The sequence below is a fragment of the Propithecus coquereli genome, unplaced genomic scaffold, assembly GCF_000956105.1.
Source record: "Propithecus coquereli isolate 6110/MARCELLA unplaced genomic scaffold, Pcoq_1.0 Scaffold192, whole genome shotgun sequence".
Classification (NCBI taxonomy): Eukaryota; Metazoa; Chordata; class Mammalia; order Primates; family Indriidae; genus Propithecus; species Propithecus coquereli.
In genome coordinates this window covers 1,418,339-1,440,721 of record NW_012144079.1, presented here as the reverse complement: position 1 = coordinate 1,440,721, position 22,383 = coordinate 1,418,339, and the positions used below count along the sequence as shown (strand labels likewise).

The 22,383-nt window shown below is 34.8% G+C and overlaps 1 protein-coding gene across 3 annotated transcripts in view; it reads right to left on the bottom strand.

The window, feature by feature from the left end:
- Positions 1-22,383, bottom strand: part of CXADR (coxsackie virus and adenovirus receptor) — a 66,517-nt gene that overhangs the window by 4,460 nt on the left and 39,674 nt on the right. Inside the window, exons 7-8 of one of the 3 annotated variants that reach the window (XM_012642975.1) lie at positions 20,397-20,580; positions 8,556-8,616 (exon numbers count right to left, since the gene is read on the bottom strand). In XM_012642975.1, the coding sequence (XP_012498429.1) occupies positions 8,596-8,616; positions 20,397-20,580 (205 nt within the window). In that variant the 3' untranslated portion in view covers positions 8,556-8,595. Of the gene's footprint in view, positions 1-8,555; positions 8,617-20,110; positions 20,581-22,383 lie in introns of those variants that run through there. The other 2 variants (XM_012642974.1, XM_012642973.1) reach the window with 2 other exon arrangements.

Sequence of the window (22,383 nt, the reverse complement as noted above, 5' to 3'; positions counted from 1 at the left end):
AAAGAATTCACTAATGAAAAATTAATAGTGAGCTATTAGGCTATCCATTTTTTTAAGTCAAATCCCTACCTCAAACCATAAAAACCAATTTCAGATATATTAAAGAAATAATGTAAATTATAAAACTATAAAAGTACTGAGAGGAAATATGGAAGGAAATATTTATACACTTTAGCTTTGGAAAATGTTCCCCATAGCAGGAAGATTGGCAATTTGGAATTAAAAAAAAAAAAAGTTTAAATTTACACAAAATGTATAAAAGAAAGTGAATTAAAATTTCCATATATAAAAGGTTTACATATAATTAAATTATCACAGCAAATAAAGCAAAACAATGGCTAAAAACAAAAGATATGCTTAATGACACACTAATAACAAGGGAAGTATAATTTGAGACTATGAAATGCCATTTTTCACCTAATAAATTGACAAACATTGAGAGAGATTAGTTTCCTTTCTTTCTGGAAAGCAATTTGACAATTCCAGAAAAAATGTTTAATCTGTAAAAATGTTTTTACCCAGTAATTACACTTCTATATATCTAAAAGATAGCCTGTGGAAATACTTTCACAGCTGTACAAAAACTGATGTGCAAGAATGCTTGTTGCAGCATAATTTGCAATAATGAAAGATTATAATTCATTCATATTATGTAAGAGTATGAGGCTGATAAAAGTATGATCAGTGTCTGTTGACATGGAAGATGTCTGTGATGTTTTATGTGAGGGGTGAAAGTAGCAAAAAGTGAGACTTATAATAGGACTTAATAGGTTTATGATAAAATGAGATGATTACTGTAAAATACTGTAGTACCTGGCAAGTATCAAATGCTCAATAAATATGTTTACATAAAGTGTTGAAGAATAAAAATGGATATAGAAAATAAGGATAAATTATGTACCTATAATAATTAAAAATAAAATAATTTTAAAGTAAGGATAATAATAGAAGCCACCTAGGATAATACCACCATTATAGTTCATGTGTATGTATACACATATAAAGCATTTTACCGAGCAGAATGGAAATTAAGTACTGCAAGTGCTTTCCATTCTCTGATAAACCTGTGTATGTTCTAGTATTATCTTCACTTTACAGATAAGGAAACTTGAGTCTCTGAGTACTCAAGTAAATTGCCCCAGGTAACCTAACTAATAAGGCTTCAAACCCAGACAGTATGTGACTCCAGGACACATGCTTTTAAAGAGCTAGATAGAGGGTTAGGAAGACAGTTTCTAATCTATTAATGGTTACCCTTAATCTTAATAAGAGTGTGTGAGCATTATTTTTTGTCATTTAGAAAGCAATATGTGTGTACATATATACTTATATAAAATTTATAAAATATAAATCCATAGGGAGTATGGGTAAAAAGCATTTCTATCCAGGCTAGAGGTTTAATCATTTCTGTACATAATTTGAGTGTCATGACCAATAAATATGTGAACTTCACTAGTAATTGAGTACAAATTAAAACATTTATTTTGGCAATCATAAAATTAATAATGCTCAACATTGGTGAAGGTTTATGGGGAAGCAGTCACACTCATAATGTTAGTAGAAATTTAAATTTAAAAAGGAGGACAGTTAAACCTTTTTGAAGTACATATCCTTTGATCAAGCAACTGTACTTTTAGAAATTTATCTACAGAAGTACTCAAATACGAGGGCCATTATATAATGCTATGTAAAAATGTTCATTGCAAAGTTGTTTTGAATGACAAAAATAACACCAATAGATGAACAGTTAAATAATATTTGAGTATCTATTCAAGGAAATAGTGTGGAAAATACCATGTAGCCATAAAAAAAAAAACAAAATAGATCAATTTGTAATGACATAGAACCAAAAAAAAAGTGGAGAGAGAAAAGTATTATATCTAGAATGATGCCAGTATTGCCTGGAAAAATAAGTAACAAATTCTTAACAGTAGTTAGTGTTATCAGAGGCAGGAGAAGGGGCAAATACAGAGAATTTTAGTTTTCTGCTTTGTGCAATTCAGTCTTTAAATTTTTATACTAAGCATTATTACTTTGTAACAAAAGCGGTAAAAAGACAACACTTTTTGAAAGGACTTCATTTAAGACAAATTCAGTGGAGTTATTTTTAGCAGATAGAAATACTACATATCACTGATAATCAAATTGCATGTATGTGTCTTGGGCAATCTGTTACATTTCTGAATTAAACAGCTGCAATGTGGTTAGAGAGTTTTATGTTTGTGATTAAACTTTGTCTAGAAGGAAATATTCCAAAATAAGAAATGCTTGCAATAGTGGCTTTATATATTTTTCCCCCAGTGTTCCCACTTATATATTAATTTCGTGAGAAAAATGTTAAATACAGTATTTGGTGGGAGAAAAATACTAAGAGAAAGTATTAAATACCTGGAAATAAGCTTTAATGAAAATGAATCCTATGGAGGAGAAAAAATTATAAAAATCTGTCAAAAGACAAAAATAAAAAACTGAATAGAAGAATATACCATATTTGTCAATTGATTCAATATTATAAAAACTTTACTTTTCCACTAATTAATATATAAAGTCAATATACATCATAATAAAAATTCCAGTGAAATTTTATGTAACTGGAAAGCCTGATTTTTAAGTGTACATGGAAGAATGTCTCAAGAATTAACAATAATTTTTTAAAGAAATTCTCAAGAATACCCAAGAATTATTCTTCCTTTTGCATGATTTATTAATATATACTCTAAAGTATAACATAAGAATCAACTAATACACCAGTGAAACGGAATTAGAGGTGCAGAACCAGAAACATTTATATGCATAAATTTGTTTAGTGAATGGCTTTTTAAATTAAAAGAATTCACTAATGAAAAATTAATAGTGAGCTATTAGGCTATCCATTTTTTTAAGTCAAATCCCTACCTCAAACCATAAAAACCAATTTCAGATATATTAAAGAAATAATGTAAATTATAAAACTATAAAAGTACTGAGAGGAAATATGGAAGGAAATATTTATACACTTTAGCTTTGGAAAATGTTCCCCATAGCAGGAAGATTGGCAATTTGGAATTAAAAAAAAAAAAAGTTTAAATTTACACAAAATGTATAAAAGAAAGTGAATTAAAATTTCCATATATAAAAGGTTTACATATAATTAAATTATCACAGCAAATAAAGCAAAACAATGGCTAAAAACAAAAGATATGCTTAATGACACACTAATAACAAGGGAAGTATAATTTGAGACTATGAAATGCCATTTTTCACCTAATAAATTGACAAACATTGAGAGAGATTAGTTTCCTTTCTTTCTGGAAAGCAATTTGACAATTCCAGAAAAAATGTTTAATCTGTAAAAATGTTTTTACCCAGTAATTACACTTCTATATATCTAAAAGATAGCCTGTGGAAATACTTTCACAGCTGTACAAAAACTGATGTGCAAGAATGCTTGTTGCAGCATAATTTGCAATAATGAAAGATTATAATTCATTCATATTATGTAAGAGTATGAGGCTGATAAAAGTATGATCAGTGTCTGTTGACATGGAAGATGTCTGTGATGTTTTATGTGAGGGGTGAAAGTAGCAAAAAGTGAGACTTATAATAGGACTTAATAGGTTTATGATAAAATGAGATGATTACTGTAAAATACTGTAGTACCTGGCAAGTATCAAATGCTCAATAAATATGTTTACATAAAGTGTTGAAGAATAAAAATGGATATAGAAAATAAGGATAAATTATGTACCTATAATAATTAAAAATAAAATAATTTTAAAGTAAGGATAATAATAGAAGCCACCTAGGATAATACCACCATTATAGTTCATGTGTATGTATACACATATAAAGCATTTTACCGAGCAGAATGGAAATTAAGTACTGCAAGTGCTTTCCATTCTCTGATAAACCTGTGTATGTTCTAGTATTATCTTCACTTTACAGATAAGGAAACTTGAGTCTCTGAGTACTCAAGTAAATTGCCCCAGGTAACCTAACTAATAAGGCTTCAAACCCAGACAGTATGTGACTCCAGGACACATGCTTTTAAAGAGCTAGATAGAGGGTTAGGAAGACAGTTTCTAATCTATTAATGGTTACCCTTAATCTTAATAAGAGTGTGTGAGCATTATTTTTTGTCATTTAGAAAGCAATAAAATTGATGTCATTTTGGTATTCTCTTGATTTAGACCAGATTTCAATGAAAAGGAATAAATCACCTATAAAAATTTTTGGCCACAAGAGGGCATCAGATATTCTTTTCCAACTTCAAAACTAGAGGTTGTATTTGCAAATAATAATCTCCCTTCTACATCAAAAGTGTTTGTGGTTATAATTTAAATCACTGCTTTTTCTATGGATCTACATGTAGAAATTGTCATTGGTAATAGAAAATTTCAATTAAGTATGCCATAGTTATTATATACAACAAACATTTCTTTATTAGAATTATTTTCCTGTTAATAAAAGTAGTATTGTTCATTTAGGATAAAAAATTAAATATACAAAAGCACACAGATATTCAAAATCATCTATTATCCCTCCAGCAGAGATAACTACTCTTAATATTTTATTGGATGAGGGAACTTTATACTTGTAATGCTGTTGTTACGATATGAAATATATTCATTTATGGTTACACATGTGAAAGCTTGAAATATTTTCTTATGTCATTGATTTTTTTCTAAAACCTGATTTTCAATAGTTTCATAGTATTCATATGTATGTGCCTTAACTGATTTAACCAGTCTTTATTGTTAGATATTAATCTGCAGATCTCTTTTGGAAATGTCTTTTCAGTCATATATCTCAATGTATACCACCAATGGTGGTGGTGGTGATCAGAAGTATTCCTTTAAAGTCCAGAAATAAATGGAGAAGTTAATCTCATAACAGAACTGCCAACTTTTTGAATTCACACATAGAAAATATATAGACAATAAATTTTTTAAAGTCAAATCAATAAGCTGTAAAATTCAACAGAAAAACAGCAAGTGTGATTGACTCTTTGTTTCACTAAACTTGGTAGAAAAAACATTGTTTTTGCGTCTTACAGATCATCCGTCAACCACTTCTTGCAAAGAAGTGGATAAAATATGCTGATTAAAAATCAAAGTGTATTTTTTTCTTTATTTCAGCATATTATAGGGGTATAGATGTTTAGGTTACGTATGTTGCCCTTGTCCCCCCTCCCCCCTCTAAAATCAAAGTGTATTTTAAATTTTTGAACTTTGTCTCAAGTAACCGGAACATGAAAAATATAAAATTCAGTTGTGTCATCTGAATTATTACTAAGTGAAATCTATTTTGTGTTTCTTTTTTGTGTGGTTAATTTGTAACCCCCTAATTCTGTCTGCTGGGTGTGTGTGTGAGAGAGAGGAAGAGACAGAGAGACCCAGAAGACATTATGACATTCAAATCCTTCTATAAAAAATTCTGATAGTCTACACTGAGGTGTATTGTTTATTTCTTGCTCGCCATGTATACCCGATGTCCACAACTCCTTTGTGTGTGTAAAAAACAACACATGACTAGTATATCAGTAAAGCTGCCATTAGGAAAAAAAGGCACAAATGTTTAGAATATGAGGTTAATAAAAGGTACAGATCAAAAGATAGAAATAAGGCTGGGTATGGTGGTTCATGCCTACTGTAATCCCAGTACTTTGGGAGGCTTAGGTGGGAGGATAGCTTAAGGCTAAGAATTCAAGACCAGCCTGTGCAACATATTGAGACCCCATCTCTATAAAAAATAAAAAATTGCTCAGGTGTGGTAGCATGTGTTTGTAGTCCCAGCTACTCAGGAGGCTGAACCAGGAGGATCGCCCAAGCCCAGGAATTTGAGGTTACAGTGAGCTATGATGATGCCACTGCACTCCAGCCTGAGTGACAGAGAAAGACTGTCTCAAAAAAAAAAATAAGAATATTCTTAATATTGCCCAGTGATAAGACAGACCATTTTTAAAGTCTGATATTGATAATAAGATCATTTGGTAAATAATTTTGAAAATACTATTTGTCATGCTTGATACTGACAAATCTGGGAAGGGATAGACAAAAGTTAAAATACAGGGTGTAAGATAAGAATTTGGCATGAGGGTTTACGGTACAATCTCCCTTGACAATCAGGACTGGCAATCCAAAAAATATGTAAGTGGGAATCCATTAAGAATGATCCCTTAAACATTTTAGATGTTTAAAATATATCAGTATACTTTCAGTCACCAAATTCTTGATGTAGAGTTAAGAATTTTTCTAAAAATGTGGGTCTATTGCTAGGGGCTATCTGTTTTCTCTATAATCTAGACTGATATGGATCCTCATTTAAACTTTGGTTTCTTTGCAGAAGAGTGAAAACTTAATATTTTTGAAGCAATGTGACAGGAGAATCAGATTTTTATTTTCCTCAGAAGTGTCATCGTTGCTGTATCTAGTATAGTTGATATGTACAATTAAATATCTAATCATAGCAAGTAAAACAAGCATAAAGAGTTGCTGCCCAACAAAAAGCAGACTCTCATCAAGCACATACCCCCATCGGGACGTCGTCCACGGACATCAGGAGAAGAGTCTGCAGCTGTTCATGCTTAGGTGACCACATTTCATAGAGCGAATGGAGGGCACTGGTTAGTCACCTATCCTGTCATTGGTCTTATCCCTGGCTGGTGTTGCTGAAATTCAAACTCCTCCCTTCTTTCATTACATATAGTTCTCTCAGGGTCTGGACTGCCAAGGACTTAAGGTTCCTAGAAAAATACTAGACGAGGAATTAAGAGATGTGGATTCTGTTCCTAACTGTGGCCTTGATTCAGAAATCAAAACCTTTCTGAATCTTGATTTTTTTTCCCCTAAAATGATACTGAACTGGACAGATGACATAGAGCATTGTATAGTAACATTTTTGTTACTATGTCTTTCATAATGATTTCAACTTAACTGTATCTGGTTTAAAAACAAACCATCCTACCTCTAAAATGCTATCTGTCTTTTTTCTTTGTGTGTGTCACTGAATAAGCATTTTCTTTCCCAAACATCTCTACTCTTGCTTTAAACAAGCTATTATCTTGGGAGCAGGACTTTTAACTTTCCGATTTGCAAGACCTAAATAGTAAAATGTCCAAATACATTAGGAACCATCTGAGAGTTTGCACAACAGAATGACCAAAGTTGTGAATACAGGGTGGCACAATGAGGTGTACATTAACCACCCTATGCTACAATACTCTGTTCCCTTGGAAGACTGTCTTCACAGTGCTGTTACAGACCAAAATAAATAAAAAGCTAAAAGCTACATCTTTAATAAGAGTCATCGCTGAATGATGGCTTAATACCAGCCAGGTGCTGTGCTAGACACTTTACAGGGGTCATGTATATTCATGAGGTATATATAGTTTGTTCCTCATTTGCTCAGTGGTTGAGCCAGGATTTAAAACTTTTGCCTAACTCCAGAGCCCAAACACTTTAACAGTTATACTTACTGCTTCTAAACAAATCCTTCCATTTATCTTAAATCATGAGTGAGCACAAACCTTTCCCACTGGAGTTGACTGCACACAAAAAGCCAGTAATAAGCATTTCTTTCTTATGCAGGCTTTGAAAGCATTAACTGGTGGCCATAATGGATCCCTTTCTATTAATAGCACTGTTAACAAAAGGAAGGAAGGGAGTTAAGATCCATTCTATGTGAGGTAGTACACTCACGAGCAGCCCAGTATTTCCACTGCAGGATATTTTAACAGAGATGAAACCAGATCATAATGAGGTCTTTCTGGTTGCTTCTGTAAGTTGTTCTCAGAGGTCCAAAAAGGAATCCCTTGTAATACTTGGGATAGTGCTGAATTTTTAAAATCTATTCTCTTCTTCCTGTGAGCAAACAGGAAAAGAGGAGTATACTTTTGTTTCTTAGTTAACATTTGAATGTTTAATCATTAATATGCTTACTTGCTGATGCCAGGGGGAGCAGAGTGGATTGTGTGTGTCAGGGTGTGTCAGTATAGCCAGATCTTCTGATGGCTATCTTGGATGAGATGATACTGTGTTTCAAGTATTGCTTTGATACTAAAGTGGATGATACACAAAAGTAATAAATATATGTGGGAATAAATTTGAAAAACTATCACCTCAAGTTATTCTCTTAAAATTCGGCATATCTTTAACCACCACAGACATTTTAAATTGTTTTTATTTTAACATTTACAATAGCCTGTGGACATTCTTTTTTGGCAGAACTTGAACTGCTATGTAAATTTCTTCACTTAACTATATTACAAATCTTTTGCCGATAACATTACAAGAAGTTTAAATCGAATCTATGTATACGTATGTTCATAAGGTCCTATTGGCTTCTATACAGTGCATCTTTATCTTGTTATAAACACAGCAGATAGTATCTTTTAGTTGACAGTGCAGAGATTACAGTTCCTCTCATGTAATTATTTAATTTTACTTTGTGTTGTTTCTTTGAACACATAAAATCTCACCTTTGTCAGATTAAAAGACTGATGAATGTTGGAGGACTATGATTTTTCTAACAGGTTGCAAACTGCAGTCGCTGGTGTCTTCTCTGTCACTCTGTCCTCCCAGAATCACAAGGTCATTCTGTTCCCTATAAGTGTTCTCACTGTTGACAGTTCTGGGACTGTGAGGGAAAAATGTCCTACTTAGCAACATTAAAAGAGCACAGTGCCAGCAGCCAACATTTAACTCGGAATAGTGTGTGACGGCTGACCTAACATGTGACCCAGAGACATCTTTTCAAGTGCAAGGTAACTTATTTTCTTCATTAGTTAAGTTTGTGCTGATTCCATAAAACTGCTCTTGGCAAAAAAAAAAAAAAAAAAAAAAAAACCTCCAGCAACTTGAAGAAAACAAAGATAAAGTAAGGAGACACACTGTGATGGGGATACATATGGTGATGGCTTGATACGAACATAGCCAGAACTGCTGAAATTATCACTGACAGAGATTACTGAGAATCTGTTACGTGTTGTTTGATTATTTAGATGTAAAGATGTCTCCACCTTTGAGAAGTCTGACATATAGTTAAAGGAGACAAACACATGAAAAGACAGGTGACCCTCAGCTACCAATCAGGGTACAATTCAAGGAGGGAGAGAGAAGTCAGGTTAAATCAGAATGGTTTGGAAATAGCTTCTCTGGTGGTGGAATTTAAAAAGGATTAGGATTACACAGAAAAGGGCAAACAGAAACAGTCAAATAAAAATCATTACCCAAGGAAAAAAGTTGCAGTTCATATTACAAAGGGCTAATTTTATTAATATTTAAATTCTAGAGAGCTATAAAACATTGTGCCCATAATTATTATAACAATACTGTATTGTACACTTAAAATTTATTAAGAGGATTTCATGTTAAGTGTTCTTGCCACAATTTTTTTAAAAAAGGCTACAACTTTACTTTTTCCCTTACCAGGTTCCTTAAATTGTTGTCTAGAGATCGCTGCATCAATATAAAAAGTTTGTGAAATGATCTGGCATGTAAGAAACAGTGGTTTCACTTAAATTCCACAATTTCACTTGTCCTAACAACCCATTGTTTTAATATCTGTCCTCTGAAATTGCTCAAAAGAATAGAAAAGACTTGGCCGGCGCAGTGGCTCACACCTGTAATCCTAGCACTCTGGGAGGCCAAGGCAGGCCGATTGTTTGAGCTCAGGAGTTCGAGACCAGCCTGAGCAAGAGCGAGACTCTGTCTCTACTAAAAATAGAAAGAAATTAGGTGGACAACTAAAAATATGTAGAAAAAATTAGCCAGGCATGGTGGCGCCTGCCTGTAGTCCCAGCTACTCAGGAGGCTGAGGCAGTAGGATCACTTGAGCCCAGGAGTTTGAGGTTGCTGTGAGCTAGGCTGACGCCATGGCACTCACTCTAGCCTGGGCAACAGAGTGAGACTCTGTCTCAAAAAAAAAAAAAAGAAAAGAATAGAAAAGACTCTAGGATTGCAATATTACATATAACAGAAAATTGGAAACAATCTCTAGGTCCAAAAATAAGAAAATGATGAGTTATGGAACATCAACTTAATATTAGACATCATTCTCCAATCAAATGGATATATATGAAATACTTTGAACAGGTAAGATATTCAGTATCAAGTGGGAAAAAAAAAGAAACCAATAGAGAACATGCACTTTAAAAATAAAATATATATATATTAAATATGCCAGAAGGGAAATAGGACAAATTTGGGTGATGGTGTCACTTAATGAAATATTTTAAAATTCATTTACTGTTGTTACAGTGTTAACAAGGAAACGATTAAAATACTCCTGGTCTGATGAAAATCAAATTTAGAATATACAATGAGTGAAACACATCCTGGCTCATTGAGATGGAAATTTTTTCAATAGTTTCCATTACTGGTAGGTATTTCTGTATAACACAGGGAATGATGTCACACTTTATAATAGTAATGGTGTATGTTCTAGACTTTTGGAGGTAATCAAAACATAATGAGAATTTAACTATACTGGTACTGCTTTTTTTTTTTTTTTGTAGAGACGGGGTCCCGCTATGTTACCCTGGCTGGTCTCGAAACTCCTGGGCTCAAGCAATCCTCCCACCTCAGCCTCCCAAAGTGCTGAGATTACAGGCGTGAGCCACTGCACCAAGCCTTTGGTGCTGCTTTTGTTAAAGACCAGTCAAGTGCAGTAATGAGAAGGGAGGAAAGAGTGGAAAAAGGCATTCAATCTGCAACTGACTGAACTGTCAGTTGAGAACTCACTACCTTCAGACTAGTCTGCTTTTGATTGAACAGTGACAGAGAAGGTGTGATTAGAGCTGTTTCCTTTCTCAGGCTGACTACATAATACCAAGGCTCTACTTTCAAGCTACTCTATAAACCCCAAAGATAGGACAACCATAAATTTTACTGTCCAATCCAAGATACTTTTGAGAGCAAAATATTTATTGTTGTTCGTAATTATGCCGAAGTAACAAACATAAAACCAGACTGTCCTCGGAAAACTGGACAGTCATATTAATATGAGGCAGATATTACTATTATATTACAAGGATGATGATGATGCTAGCAGCCAACACTTACTGAGCACTAACCAGGTGCCAGCTTAAGCACTTGACATGTATTAACATCAATCCCATAACAATTGGGATAGATACTACAAAGTACATATTCTTCTTTTATAGGAAAAGGAGTGTAGAGAGGTTAAGTGGTTTGTCTAAGGTCATCCAGCTAGTAAGTAGTGGAGCCAGGGATGGAACCAGGACGGGCTGTCTCCCAAGCTGCTTTATGGTGTTATCCTGCCTAAAGTATTGTTTTCAGGGGTCCCTCATCCCCCCACCGCACTGTGTATACTTACTACATTTATACCAAATTAAGTTTGTTCAATCAGTGAAACCCCTGTTGAATATTTTTCTCCTTTTCCTCCCTCCCAAAGCAGCAATGCCCTGAAAGTTTAATTTAGAAATTCTAAAATTGAGAAGTACATCTTCAAAATACCAAAAAAGCCTTCCTGACAGGAGCAGCAGCAGATGGAATCAGGCAGTTCATCTAAAGTTGCTAGGAATACTGTCTTTCCCACTGGCTGACAGCATTGGACCCCAAATATCAGCCCTAATACATATGTTTTTTCATTTCTCTACTTCTTATTCAAGTGACGTGCCCAGGGTCTGGTCAGTTGTCTTTATCTACATCACTTGGTAATTTCCAACATTTACATGCTCACGAATCCCATTTCCATCTCCAGTCCTGCCCTCTCTCATATGCCACATATCTATATCTATTCAAAATCTCCATCTGCATATATAATAAACTCCAACTCAGTATGTTCAAAACTGAATTCCTTAGCTTAACTTTCAAATATTTGAAGAATCAGGACTCCAACCTCCGCCTTTATGTCTCTACATTCTCTACCATGATTACTTCATCTAGTCCTGTCTAAAAACCTAATATTCCCTCACCCCTATGACCAATCCATTCACGATTAATTTTTTAAAACAAACATTCATGATAAACCCACGAACACATACACAAGTACTTGTATACATATAGAGCCTTCCTAGGATAAATAAGAAACCGTACTTTTCATTATATACTTATACCTTTTGAATTTTATGCTCTGTGAAGATGACCTATTCAGAAATTAATAAAATGTAAGAAGCAACTAGTTGAGGGGAAGGGGCTGGGCAAATTCACACCTAATAGGTACAGTGCGTGATGTCTGGGGGTTGGGCACGCTTGTAGCTCTGACTTGGGCAGTGTAAAGGCAATATATGCAACCAAAGCATTTGTATGCCCATAATATTCTGAAATAAAAATAATTTTTAAAAAGCAATTAGTTATGCCTTTTGAAGGGGAAGTAGGGACAAATTGGGAAATATGAGTTAGGTGACTTAGATTTCACTCTATACTTAGTACATTACCTTTCTGAAATATTAAAAAAAAAAAAAGAAAATGATTCAGGTCCATAAAAAGTTATCCTGTGGATAACTTAATACAGAAATTTTTTAAAGCTCCAATTCCCTCAAAAAATATTGTTTCATCTTGTCAGCAACAGTCATTTAAAAAGACAAATTCATAACCACCTCGTCAACTTTTTCACTTGACAAGCAGATGTGAGGTTAACAAAGTACATTATAGTCACTCATATTTGAAATAAAGCAGTATACTCTTGGGGTGGGGGGAGGCAATTAGGGATCATGGGTCCTAATCAAATGACTGGTGTCCTTATAAAAGGGAAATTTAGACATGGGGGGCAGACGTACATAAAGGGAAGAGAGATGGAGAAAACGGCCATTTACAAGTCAAAGACAGAGGCCTGGAACAGATCCTTTCCTCACAGCCCTCAGAAGGAACCAACCCTGCCAACACCGTGATTTTGGACATCTAGCCTCCAGAACAGACTAAATTTCTGTTGATTAAGCCACTTAGTTTATGGCAATTTGTTATGGCAGCCCCTGCAAACTAATACAATCGCACATAGAAATTACTTGTAAATAAATGACTGGTCATTGCAGAAGACCAGTCATTTAAAAAGACTTAAAATAATTGATGTAATACTCCTTTTTTGAAAACACGAATCTAAGAAATGGAATTTTAGGTATCTAAGTAGGTCTCCCTAAATTCTAATATCAAGAAATACCATTAGTGTACCAAAATTAGGCAAAAATTTTTAAGCATGTTTTTTTAGCCACACTAAGTGGTAGTCACATATGTCTACAAGTTTGTGAAGCCCAAGGAAAAATATTTTAACATTAGGGACTTAGTGTGGAAATGAGTCATCTGCACAGGGTTTCTTAACATTACTTGGAGGTTCCCAAAGTTGGTTAATTTTTGAAACAATCTGGGAGAGAAAAGAGAGTCACTGACTTCACCTTAGACCTACTCAATTGGAATCTCTAAGGAGAGCTTTAGGGAGGCTGAGGCAGGAGGATCGCTTAAGGCCAGGAGTTCAAGACTAGCGTGGGCAACATAGACCTTGGCTCTACAAAAAATTTTTTTTAATTAGCAGGCATGGGCTGGGCGTGGTGGCTCAGGCCTGTAACCCTAGCACTCTGGGAGGCCGAGGTGGGTGGATCGTTTGAGCTCAGGTGTTCGAGACCAGCCTGAGCAAGAGTGAGACCCCATCTCTACTAAAAATAGAAGGAAATTAGCTGAACAACTAAAAATATATAGAAAAAATTAGCCGGGCACGGTGGTGCATGCCTGTAGTCCCAGCTACTCGGGAGGCTGAGGCAGGAGGATCACTTGAGCCCAGGAGTTTGAGGTTGCTGTGAGCTAGGCTGACGCCACGGCACTCTAGCCTGGGCAACAGAGTGAGACTCTGTCTCAAAAAAAAAAAAAAAAATTTAGCAGGCATGGTGGTGTGTGCCCATCATCCCAGCTACTCAGGAGGCTGAGGCAGGAGGATCACTTGAGCCCAGCAGTTCGAGGTTGCAGTGAGCTATGATTGTGACACTGCATTGCGGCCAGGGCGGCAAGTTAACTTTCTCAGCCAAGTGCCGCCTTTCCCTCACTACACATACTCACCACACTTTTTCTCATGACATTGCCTTCAGACTCCTAAAGGAGGTATAAAAAGCATGTGAAGCAAAGAGAATGCAAAATGCTCTATGCCATAAAAGACCTGTACTGGCAATGGGGAGGGCCCAGAAGTACCCCTAATTTATCTGAGTTGTGAATCAAGAAAAATGACTCAAAGGAGGTATTTGCAGGGCAAATATGCATTGGGCAGGTAAATAAGAAGGGCCCTTCCTTGGCTGAGAGAGTTGCATGTTCACAAAGAGATGAAACCACAGCCCCTTAGCTGTCCAGCATGGCTATGACATAAAGGTGTATCTGGAGATGTGGAGAAAATAAACCGTAGAGAAATATAATGGACCATGAGAAGCCTTTATGTCATGTTCAGATGGTCTGGTTTTTAATATGATCATATTTACATTTTAAGACAATTGATCCACTAAGACTGGGTAGCATGACTTAGGGAAGAACAAGTCAAGATCATGATAGCTTCTAAAACTTTGTTGGGGACTCATATCAAACTTAATTTCCTGTATCTTCTCCCACCTCCCATTTTCCATTAGACAATTTTCACAGTTCAGCAGGAAAGGAGAAATAAACTGATCAATAACCTAGTCCTTGGTTACCACACTGAAATTTATTTCTTGGTTCTTCATTAGCTCCAGAAATTCTTTAAATAGCCACCATCAAGGAAGACCAATAGCTTATTTTTGTGCAATTAGTTTAAGGCAGCAACTTTTCTTCCCCTATAAATATTTAGCAAAATTTAAAAAATCATCTGAGTGACAAAGTATGTTTGATTTATACTTTGGACATACCAGCAAAAAGACCTGAGCTTAGTTTCTAGGACTAGCTTCCTGATCTTTTCACTGTTGCCATTATTGCATCTTGAAATTACATTCGATTATACCTTAAACTATGCCATACTGACAAATTACTTCATACTCAATATTGTGTCAATGTAGTCAGCTTTGCCATTTGTTATTTAATTAACCAGAAATATTATCTGGCTGTTAAAGCTACAAGATTAAAATATGGTCTAAATTAAAGGCATTAAGCTAGTCTCAGTTTCCCATATATTTTATGATAATCTCAATTCTTTGAAAGTCTGTGTATCATTATTAGCATCCCAGCTATCAGGGAAAAATACAAAGATTTTTCAAGAGTATAGCAATTTTCTTTAAAATTTTCCAACATCCCCTGTGAAGGAGGTATTTTTATACCCATTTTAAACACTAGGAAACTGAAGCAAAGTGAAGCAACAGTAATATTAATATAATAAGTGGTATTCAAACACAACTGATTCTAAATCCTGTGCTGTTCATGTTTAATCCCTGAGTAGAAAATTCACATTAATATATATCAGTGGTTCTCACATAGAGGTGATTTGCCTCCTACTCCCGGGAGACATTTAGCAGTGTTTGGAGACATTTTTTATTGTCACAACTTTGGTGGTGGAGGGAGGGGGGCATCTAGTGGGTAGGGGCCAGGGGTGATGCTAAATATCCTACAATGTACAGGACATTCCTGTTGGGCTACTGGACAAAGTTGTAGCCCTAAATGTTAATAGTGTCAAGGCTGAGAAACCCTAGTATAAACAAAATATTCCTCAACATGTCTTCTTACAGAAGCATTAATACCCTATTCCTGGCTTTTCATGAAATCAACGTTTAGAGTCAATGAAAATAAACCATAACAAGATGTTGCTATCATTGAATGTTTGTGTCTCTTTCAAATTCCTATGTTGGAATCTTAATATCCAATGTGATAGTATTAAGAAGTGGGGTCCGTTTGGGAAGTGATCAAGTCATGAGGGCTCCATCTTCATGTATGAGATTTGTGCCCTTATAAAAAAAGGTTCAAGCAAGCTCTCTTGCCCCTTCTGCTATGTGAGGACATAGCAAGAGGCACCATCTGTGAAGCAGAGGGCAAGCCTTTGCCAGACACCAAATCTGCCAATGCCTTAATCCTCCAGTCTTTTTGTTATAGCAGCAGGAACAGACTAAGACAGATGTGTATTTAATATACACAGGCATGCACATTTTTAATGCATCTGAAAAACTTAATACTATAAATTCTGAAATGATCATAGAACTTTAGAGGTTTCAACCTCAATTATTATACCGTGTCATATAAACACACAGGACTGGGGAAATACATGTTTGACATTGTTGTATGTATGTTTCATTGTTGTATGACTGCTGCGATCTTTATTCCTTCTGCTTAAAGGATGCACAAGGGGGAAAAGGAAACCTTGATGCAGGAAAGCAGGGAGGAATAACGTGTTAAAGCTTTAATGGATATTTTTTAAAAGGCATAATAAAGCCACACCATGAGGCAGAGAACTGCTTTCCGGATTTTATTTCAAAAGTACACAAGGTCACAAAACTAGAGCAAGTTGTTTTTCTAAACAAATTTTGTTCTTACAAATTTCAAAATCTGCACCATTGGATATGTAAGCCTGAAATTTTAAATACAAAATCTAAAACTGACACTATCCGTTCTCTACTTTGCACATGTGATGTGTCAAAATATTTTTTTCAGTAGTACAAGTATATTTATCACTAAAATTCACAGGGACAAGAATAAATGAATCAATGAATTGTGGTTCTCTTAACACTTACATCATTAAATAAGTTACCAGAAAACACAAAGGTCTTTGATGGAACTCTTAGTGTCCATAACCAAAACCAAACCCAACTGATACTCATTATAATTGCAAAATAGGATATACATTTTGTAAAACTCGATTTTAATTAATAAGAGGCTAGTGTTATCACCTATAAGTGATTAGCCTTCTCCAAAGAGAAATAAACAGAACCACAATTCACAAATTTGTTATTCTTCCCTGGTTCTATAACATTTTTAAAAGGAAATTTGTGCTCAGTTATTAACTATTTTAGTGTCAAAATAGGCAAATGAGTAAGAAATCCTATTGCAGAAAATGTTGTCTTTATTGCTGAAATATCCAAAGGCATTTGAAATATTAAAACTTGCCCAGAACATTTACACTACCAAACACAAGAATGTTATAAAGATATATGTACATATATATAATATATAATGTCACAAGCCACTAAAAAGTTAAAATTGTGCCAACATTTTCTACAAACTACTTATGTGACACATCAAAGCATTAACCACATAAAATATGGACTTTTCTGTTCACACTGGAATAAGGCATCTGAAAGCCCTAAACACTGTTGAAGCAAAAATAAGAAAAAAAAATCTAAACATTCAAATATCTTCAAATATACATGCTGCTCGCACAGAAAAGAAACTGAGAATAGTTATTTTAAGAAGCTACACATTACAGAATTTTACAGTCAACTTCATGCAATGAGTTCTTTTTATATTTAATCAAAATGTTTACTTGCCCCTTTATTTGCTCCAGGACTCAAATTTAAAAAAATTTTTTTAATCGGATATTTTTTTCCACAATTGTTATGGATAATGATTTGGGATTTTTAGACCAACCTCCCCCTAAGACACACTCCGACTGTGCTTCTACTGTAACAAGTCCACGGCAGATAGCTCAAATTTAAAGGAAGTACTTTGTCCAGAATAACTGGTCAATGTAATAAATAAGAAACTTTTTTAGGGAGTGGGAGGCTTTCTAACAGAAAAATAATATTAGTTAATATTGCCAATAACAAAAAGAACATCTATAAACTACTCTATATTCCAAGTACAGAATCATTTCTCTCCAAATTACCTTGTGTAACCTAAAGAGATGGTATTGAGTCTCTCAGGTATAAGGTAGAATCAAACGGTTTTGCTTTGAAGATGTAGTACTGTCCTTGACTGACGTTACTTGGCTTCCTAACTGAAATGCTTTAATAATTTTTTGTTGAACTACTTTATGATTACCAATAGTAATTCTAGAACAAATATTTGATCTCTGTTTCAACAGGAATTATCAGTGAGGATTATTTGGTAAGTTATCAGTACTATGTGAGGAACTGGAGACATAAGCCTAAAACTAAATTGTATCCTCTAAATTTAATCGCACCCAGTAGGTCTCTTCAGGTTAAACACGTGATTTTTATAAGCTTGTTTCTCAAGACTGTAGTTGGTATGGATCTTAACTGAAAGCCTTTTTGAAAGATTTTGATTTACTTATAGCAAAAATCCTAGATAAATATGAAGTGTAAAGGAATGAAAGTGTTTTACACATCCACTTTCTGTGGTAATTTCCACTTAGATTGATAGCATAATCTTCACTATATGAAAATCAGGAATAGGAAGTACCAACACTTTATTATTAAAGCTTGTGTTCTGTTTATTGTAATATTTTATAAATAGATTTTATTCATATAAAATAGGCCAAACATTTGGCAATCAAAAATAGCTACTGTTATAAAACCAGAAACACAGTCAAAGAGTGTTGGGGATGTTGACATTTTTAAATCTTTATGAATAACACAATTGTTTAAGTTACATCCACAAAGAACAGAGAAGAGGAGGCAAGTTTGAAAATACGAGGATAGAAAGGTGTCACAGTGATGTGTTTTTAGCAACAGTACCTTCACCTCTAAGCACCTTTCGAGTAGGTGACAGCAGCTCATAGGCACCAGAAATTCATGATAGAAATTAAATTACCCAAAAGGCACAGATGAAAATGTTAACACAAGTATAAAAGTAATTTTATGTAAGGTTAAAAACCTATTTTAAAAATGCTTCCAAATATGTAAAACTATACACTAATCCATTACACAGACATTCAGCTTAAGTTTACCATTGAAAAGTGTACACAATACTCTGCCTAATCGTAAATACATGCCAACATTAATTTATAATGTAGCATTTACCACCACAGCACCCAAATAGATTAACAGAAACCAACTCCCTACTAAAATCTAGGGAAAAGGTTTTAGAGCTAGTGAAATAATTTATTGTAGACCTTATTTACTATAAAGAAACTATTGACTCATTCTCCTATATCCACATTCCCTCACAATCTTAAGGGAAATACAATAAATCCACTTTCTTCCAAAACAGTATTTAACACATTTGGCAGGTAGGAGTATTCCCTTTACTCCTTTTTCTTTTTTTTTTCAAGAATAAATCACTTTCAGAAAACTAAGACTCAAACTTTTTCAAAGCTCAACTTGATTTGCTGGAACTGCATAAAGACCTATTTGGCCACACCACAACTGTAGATACCCCCCAAGTCTGGAAGACAGAATTGACAGAGGACACTCACTTGCTTAAAATGTATTTGATCATTCTGAGTCTATGAAGAAAATATCCTCCAGGAACTGCATTCAAGTGGGTAAATTTAGGATTACATGTTTCTAGAACATATAACACCGTCCAAAAAAAACAAAACAAAATGACGGGGGGAAAAAAAAGAAACAACACAAAAAAACCACTGTACCCAGAAAAAACACTTAAAATTTAGAATCGATAATTAGAACATTTCAATCTATAACTGCCAAATAATAAATGAGTTGTAATATTTTATTAGAAAAATATCACCTGCAGTGGAGAGCTAGTGTTTAGTTGGGGACTATGAAATACTACATCCTCTATCTGGCTGGTCACAATTTGGTGACCACCACAGACCTCAAGGCATGAGATCATTAGCCAACAAAATCTATCCCCACAATTGCACCATTAGTGTCATATCTGCATGTAGCTGACAGCACACGTTCTAACTCAATCTGATAGATACTCCTTTACCTTAGCATATAAGAGCTTACTACGTCCCTGTTTCCTGTAGCAGTCTATCAGCTAAATCTTTAAGAAATCATTTTATAGACAAAGTGTACGAATGATTTAAAAGTAAAACCACTAATTTCTATGATGTAGTGTTTTCTAAGTTATTAGAGATATTCCAAACACATTTAGAGTTTTCAAAGAAGCTATAAAAACAAGTACAAACATACGTAAGTAATTTTGCCATTTACTAATTTGGAGGAGACTGTCGGGCCATAAATAAATGATATACACGTCCTAAAAATAATGGTAGAAATTATAAAGTACCACTTTCACATCATTCAAGTATCAACTTGGTATACATGTCAGTTCACCAGTTTCTTCAGCTATGATTTGATATTCAAAGTGCTACATCTTATGTAGGTATTGTTATTTAGAAACTGTTAAAATCATCCTCTAAAAACCCAGCTTGCTTTTTCAGATGAATTTGTCTTTACCAACTTTAATGCCTTTACTGTTTCAATATAACCAAATTTTTTTTGAAGTATATTTCTTACAGTTTCTGATTAACTTCTTTTTGATATATTTGGAGGTTAGTAACAAGATTTAGACCAGAATACGTTTTCATATACCAAGAGGAAAGAAACACGGAGAGCACAGATGAGAGGTATGGAGTATCTATACTATAGACCCATCCTTGCTCTGTGCTGGAATCATCACAGGAACCGCTCCCATTCGACTTAGATTAGGGGCAGCTACCTTAGCAGGTGGGAGAGTCGGACTCTGAGGAGCACGTTCAAAGTCTTCACTCGGTACTTGGTTATACTGAGTCTTGGAATATCCTTCCATGTTGGAAGGAGACATGGATCCCAGGGATGAATGATTGCTGCCTATGTAGCTTCTGGCAGTGGATGTACGGCTCTTCGGAGGAGGCACGTCTTCCCTGGAAAGCAAAGTCCCCAGTACGAGTTAAAAGAATAAGTTTCTAAAACCCTGCAATTATATAAGCTATGAATCATGGGTAACGGCCACTATTTTAGCTAAGCATATAAAAGCATGTGTGTATGTCACCAAAAAAGCAAGCCGAGCAAGATATGTCACGAATTGTGTATCTGTCCTCAATTTATCATTTTGATTTAAAAGTACCTTTGTACTTAATGCTATGGTATTTACACAAAGGTATATGGTTATATAATGTTATCTTACAAGGAATAAATTTCAATTAGTTTCATATTCTAGTATCACTAATCAAGATAGTTATAGTCATGTAACATTTCACAGTTGATAAAATACTAACATCTCCACATATATTTCTATCCCCAAAAAAGAAAAGAATTCCTTTTTGCTATGAAAGTTATCTAAAACCTTAGCGGTAAATCTTAAGTTTGCAAAAACTGGGAATTTAGGCATAAGAATTTTCACACCAAGCACTGACAAAGACTATACAGTCAGCTCTCCGTATCTCTGGGCTCCAAATCTGTGAATTCAACAAACCAGGGATTGAAAATACTTTAAAAAAAACTCATCTGTACTGAACATGTACAGATGCTTCTTTTCTTGTCATTATTCCCTAAATAATACAATAACCATTTATACAGCATTTATATTATGTTAGGCATTATAGGTAATCTAGAGATGATTTAAAGTATACGGGAGAATGCATGTAGGTTATAAACATATAGTACACCATTTCATATCAGGGACTTGAGCATCCTCAGATTTTGGTATCCACATAACGTCCTGGGACCAATCCTTGGCAGATACTAAGGGACAACTATATATCTGAGTTACCTTTGGTACATTTAGGGCATACTACGTTTTATTGTGTCTTGCTTTACTGTACTTTGCGGACACTGTGTTTTTAACAAATTGGTATTTTTTGGCAACCCTGTGTTGAGCAAATCTAGCCATGCCATTTTTCCAACAGCATGTGCTCACTTCATGCTTGTATGTCACATTTTGGTAATTCTCATAATAGTTCAAACCTTTTCATTATTATTATATCTGTTATGGTGATCTGTGATCTTTCATATTACTATTTTAATTGTTCCAGGGTGCCAAGAACCATGCCCACATAAGGCAGCAAACTTAACAAATGCTGTGAGTGTTCTGGCTGTTCCCCCACCTCTCCCTTTCACTTAAATCAAAAGCTAGAAATGATTAAGCTTACTGAGGAAGGCATGCTGAAAACCAAGACAGGTTGAAACCTAGGCTTCTTGCCCAGCCAAGTTGTGAATGCAAACGAAAAGTTCTTGAAGGAAATTTAAAGCGCTACTCCAGTGAACACATGGATGATACAAGAAAGCAAAACACATCTGAACAAAAACGAGAACTCAATCTCTACCAGAAAGAGAAAAAATTGGCTAGGTGTGATGGCGCATGCCTGCAGTCCCAGCTACTTGGGAGGTTGAGGCAGGAGGATCACTTGAGCCCAGGAGCTGGAGGTTGCAGTGAGCTATGATGATGCCACTGCACTCTAGCCCGGGCGACAGAGCAAGACCCTGTCTGAGAAAAAAAGAACATCTGTGATCCTGGGAAAAGGTCAAAATATCAACATCAACAAGAGTTTGGAAGAAGTTGATTCCAACTCTCACGGATGGCTTTGAGGGGTTCAAGATGTCAGTGGAGGAATAACTGCAGATGTGGTGGAAATAGCAGGAGAACTATCGTATCATAGAAGCGGTGCCTGGAGATGTGACTGAATTGCTGTGACCTCATGATAAAACTTTTTTTTTTTTTTTTTTTT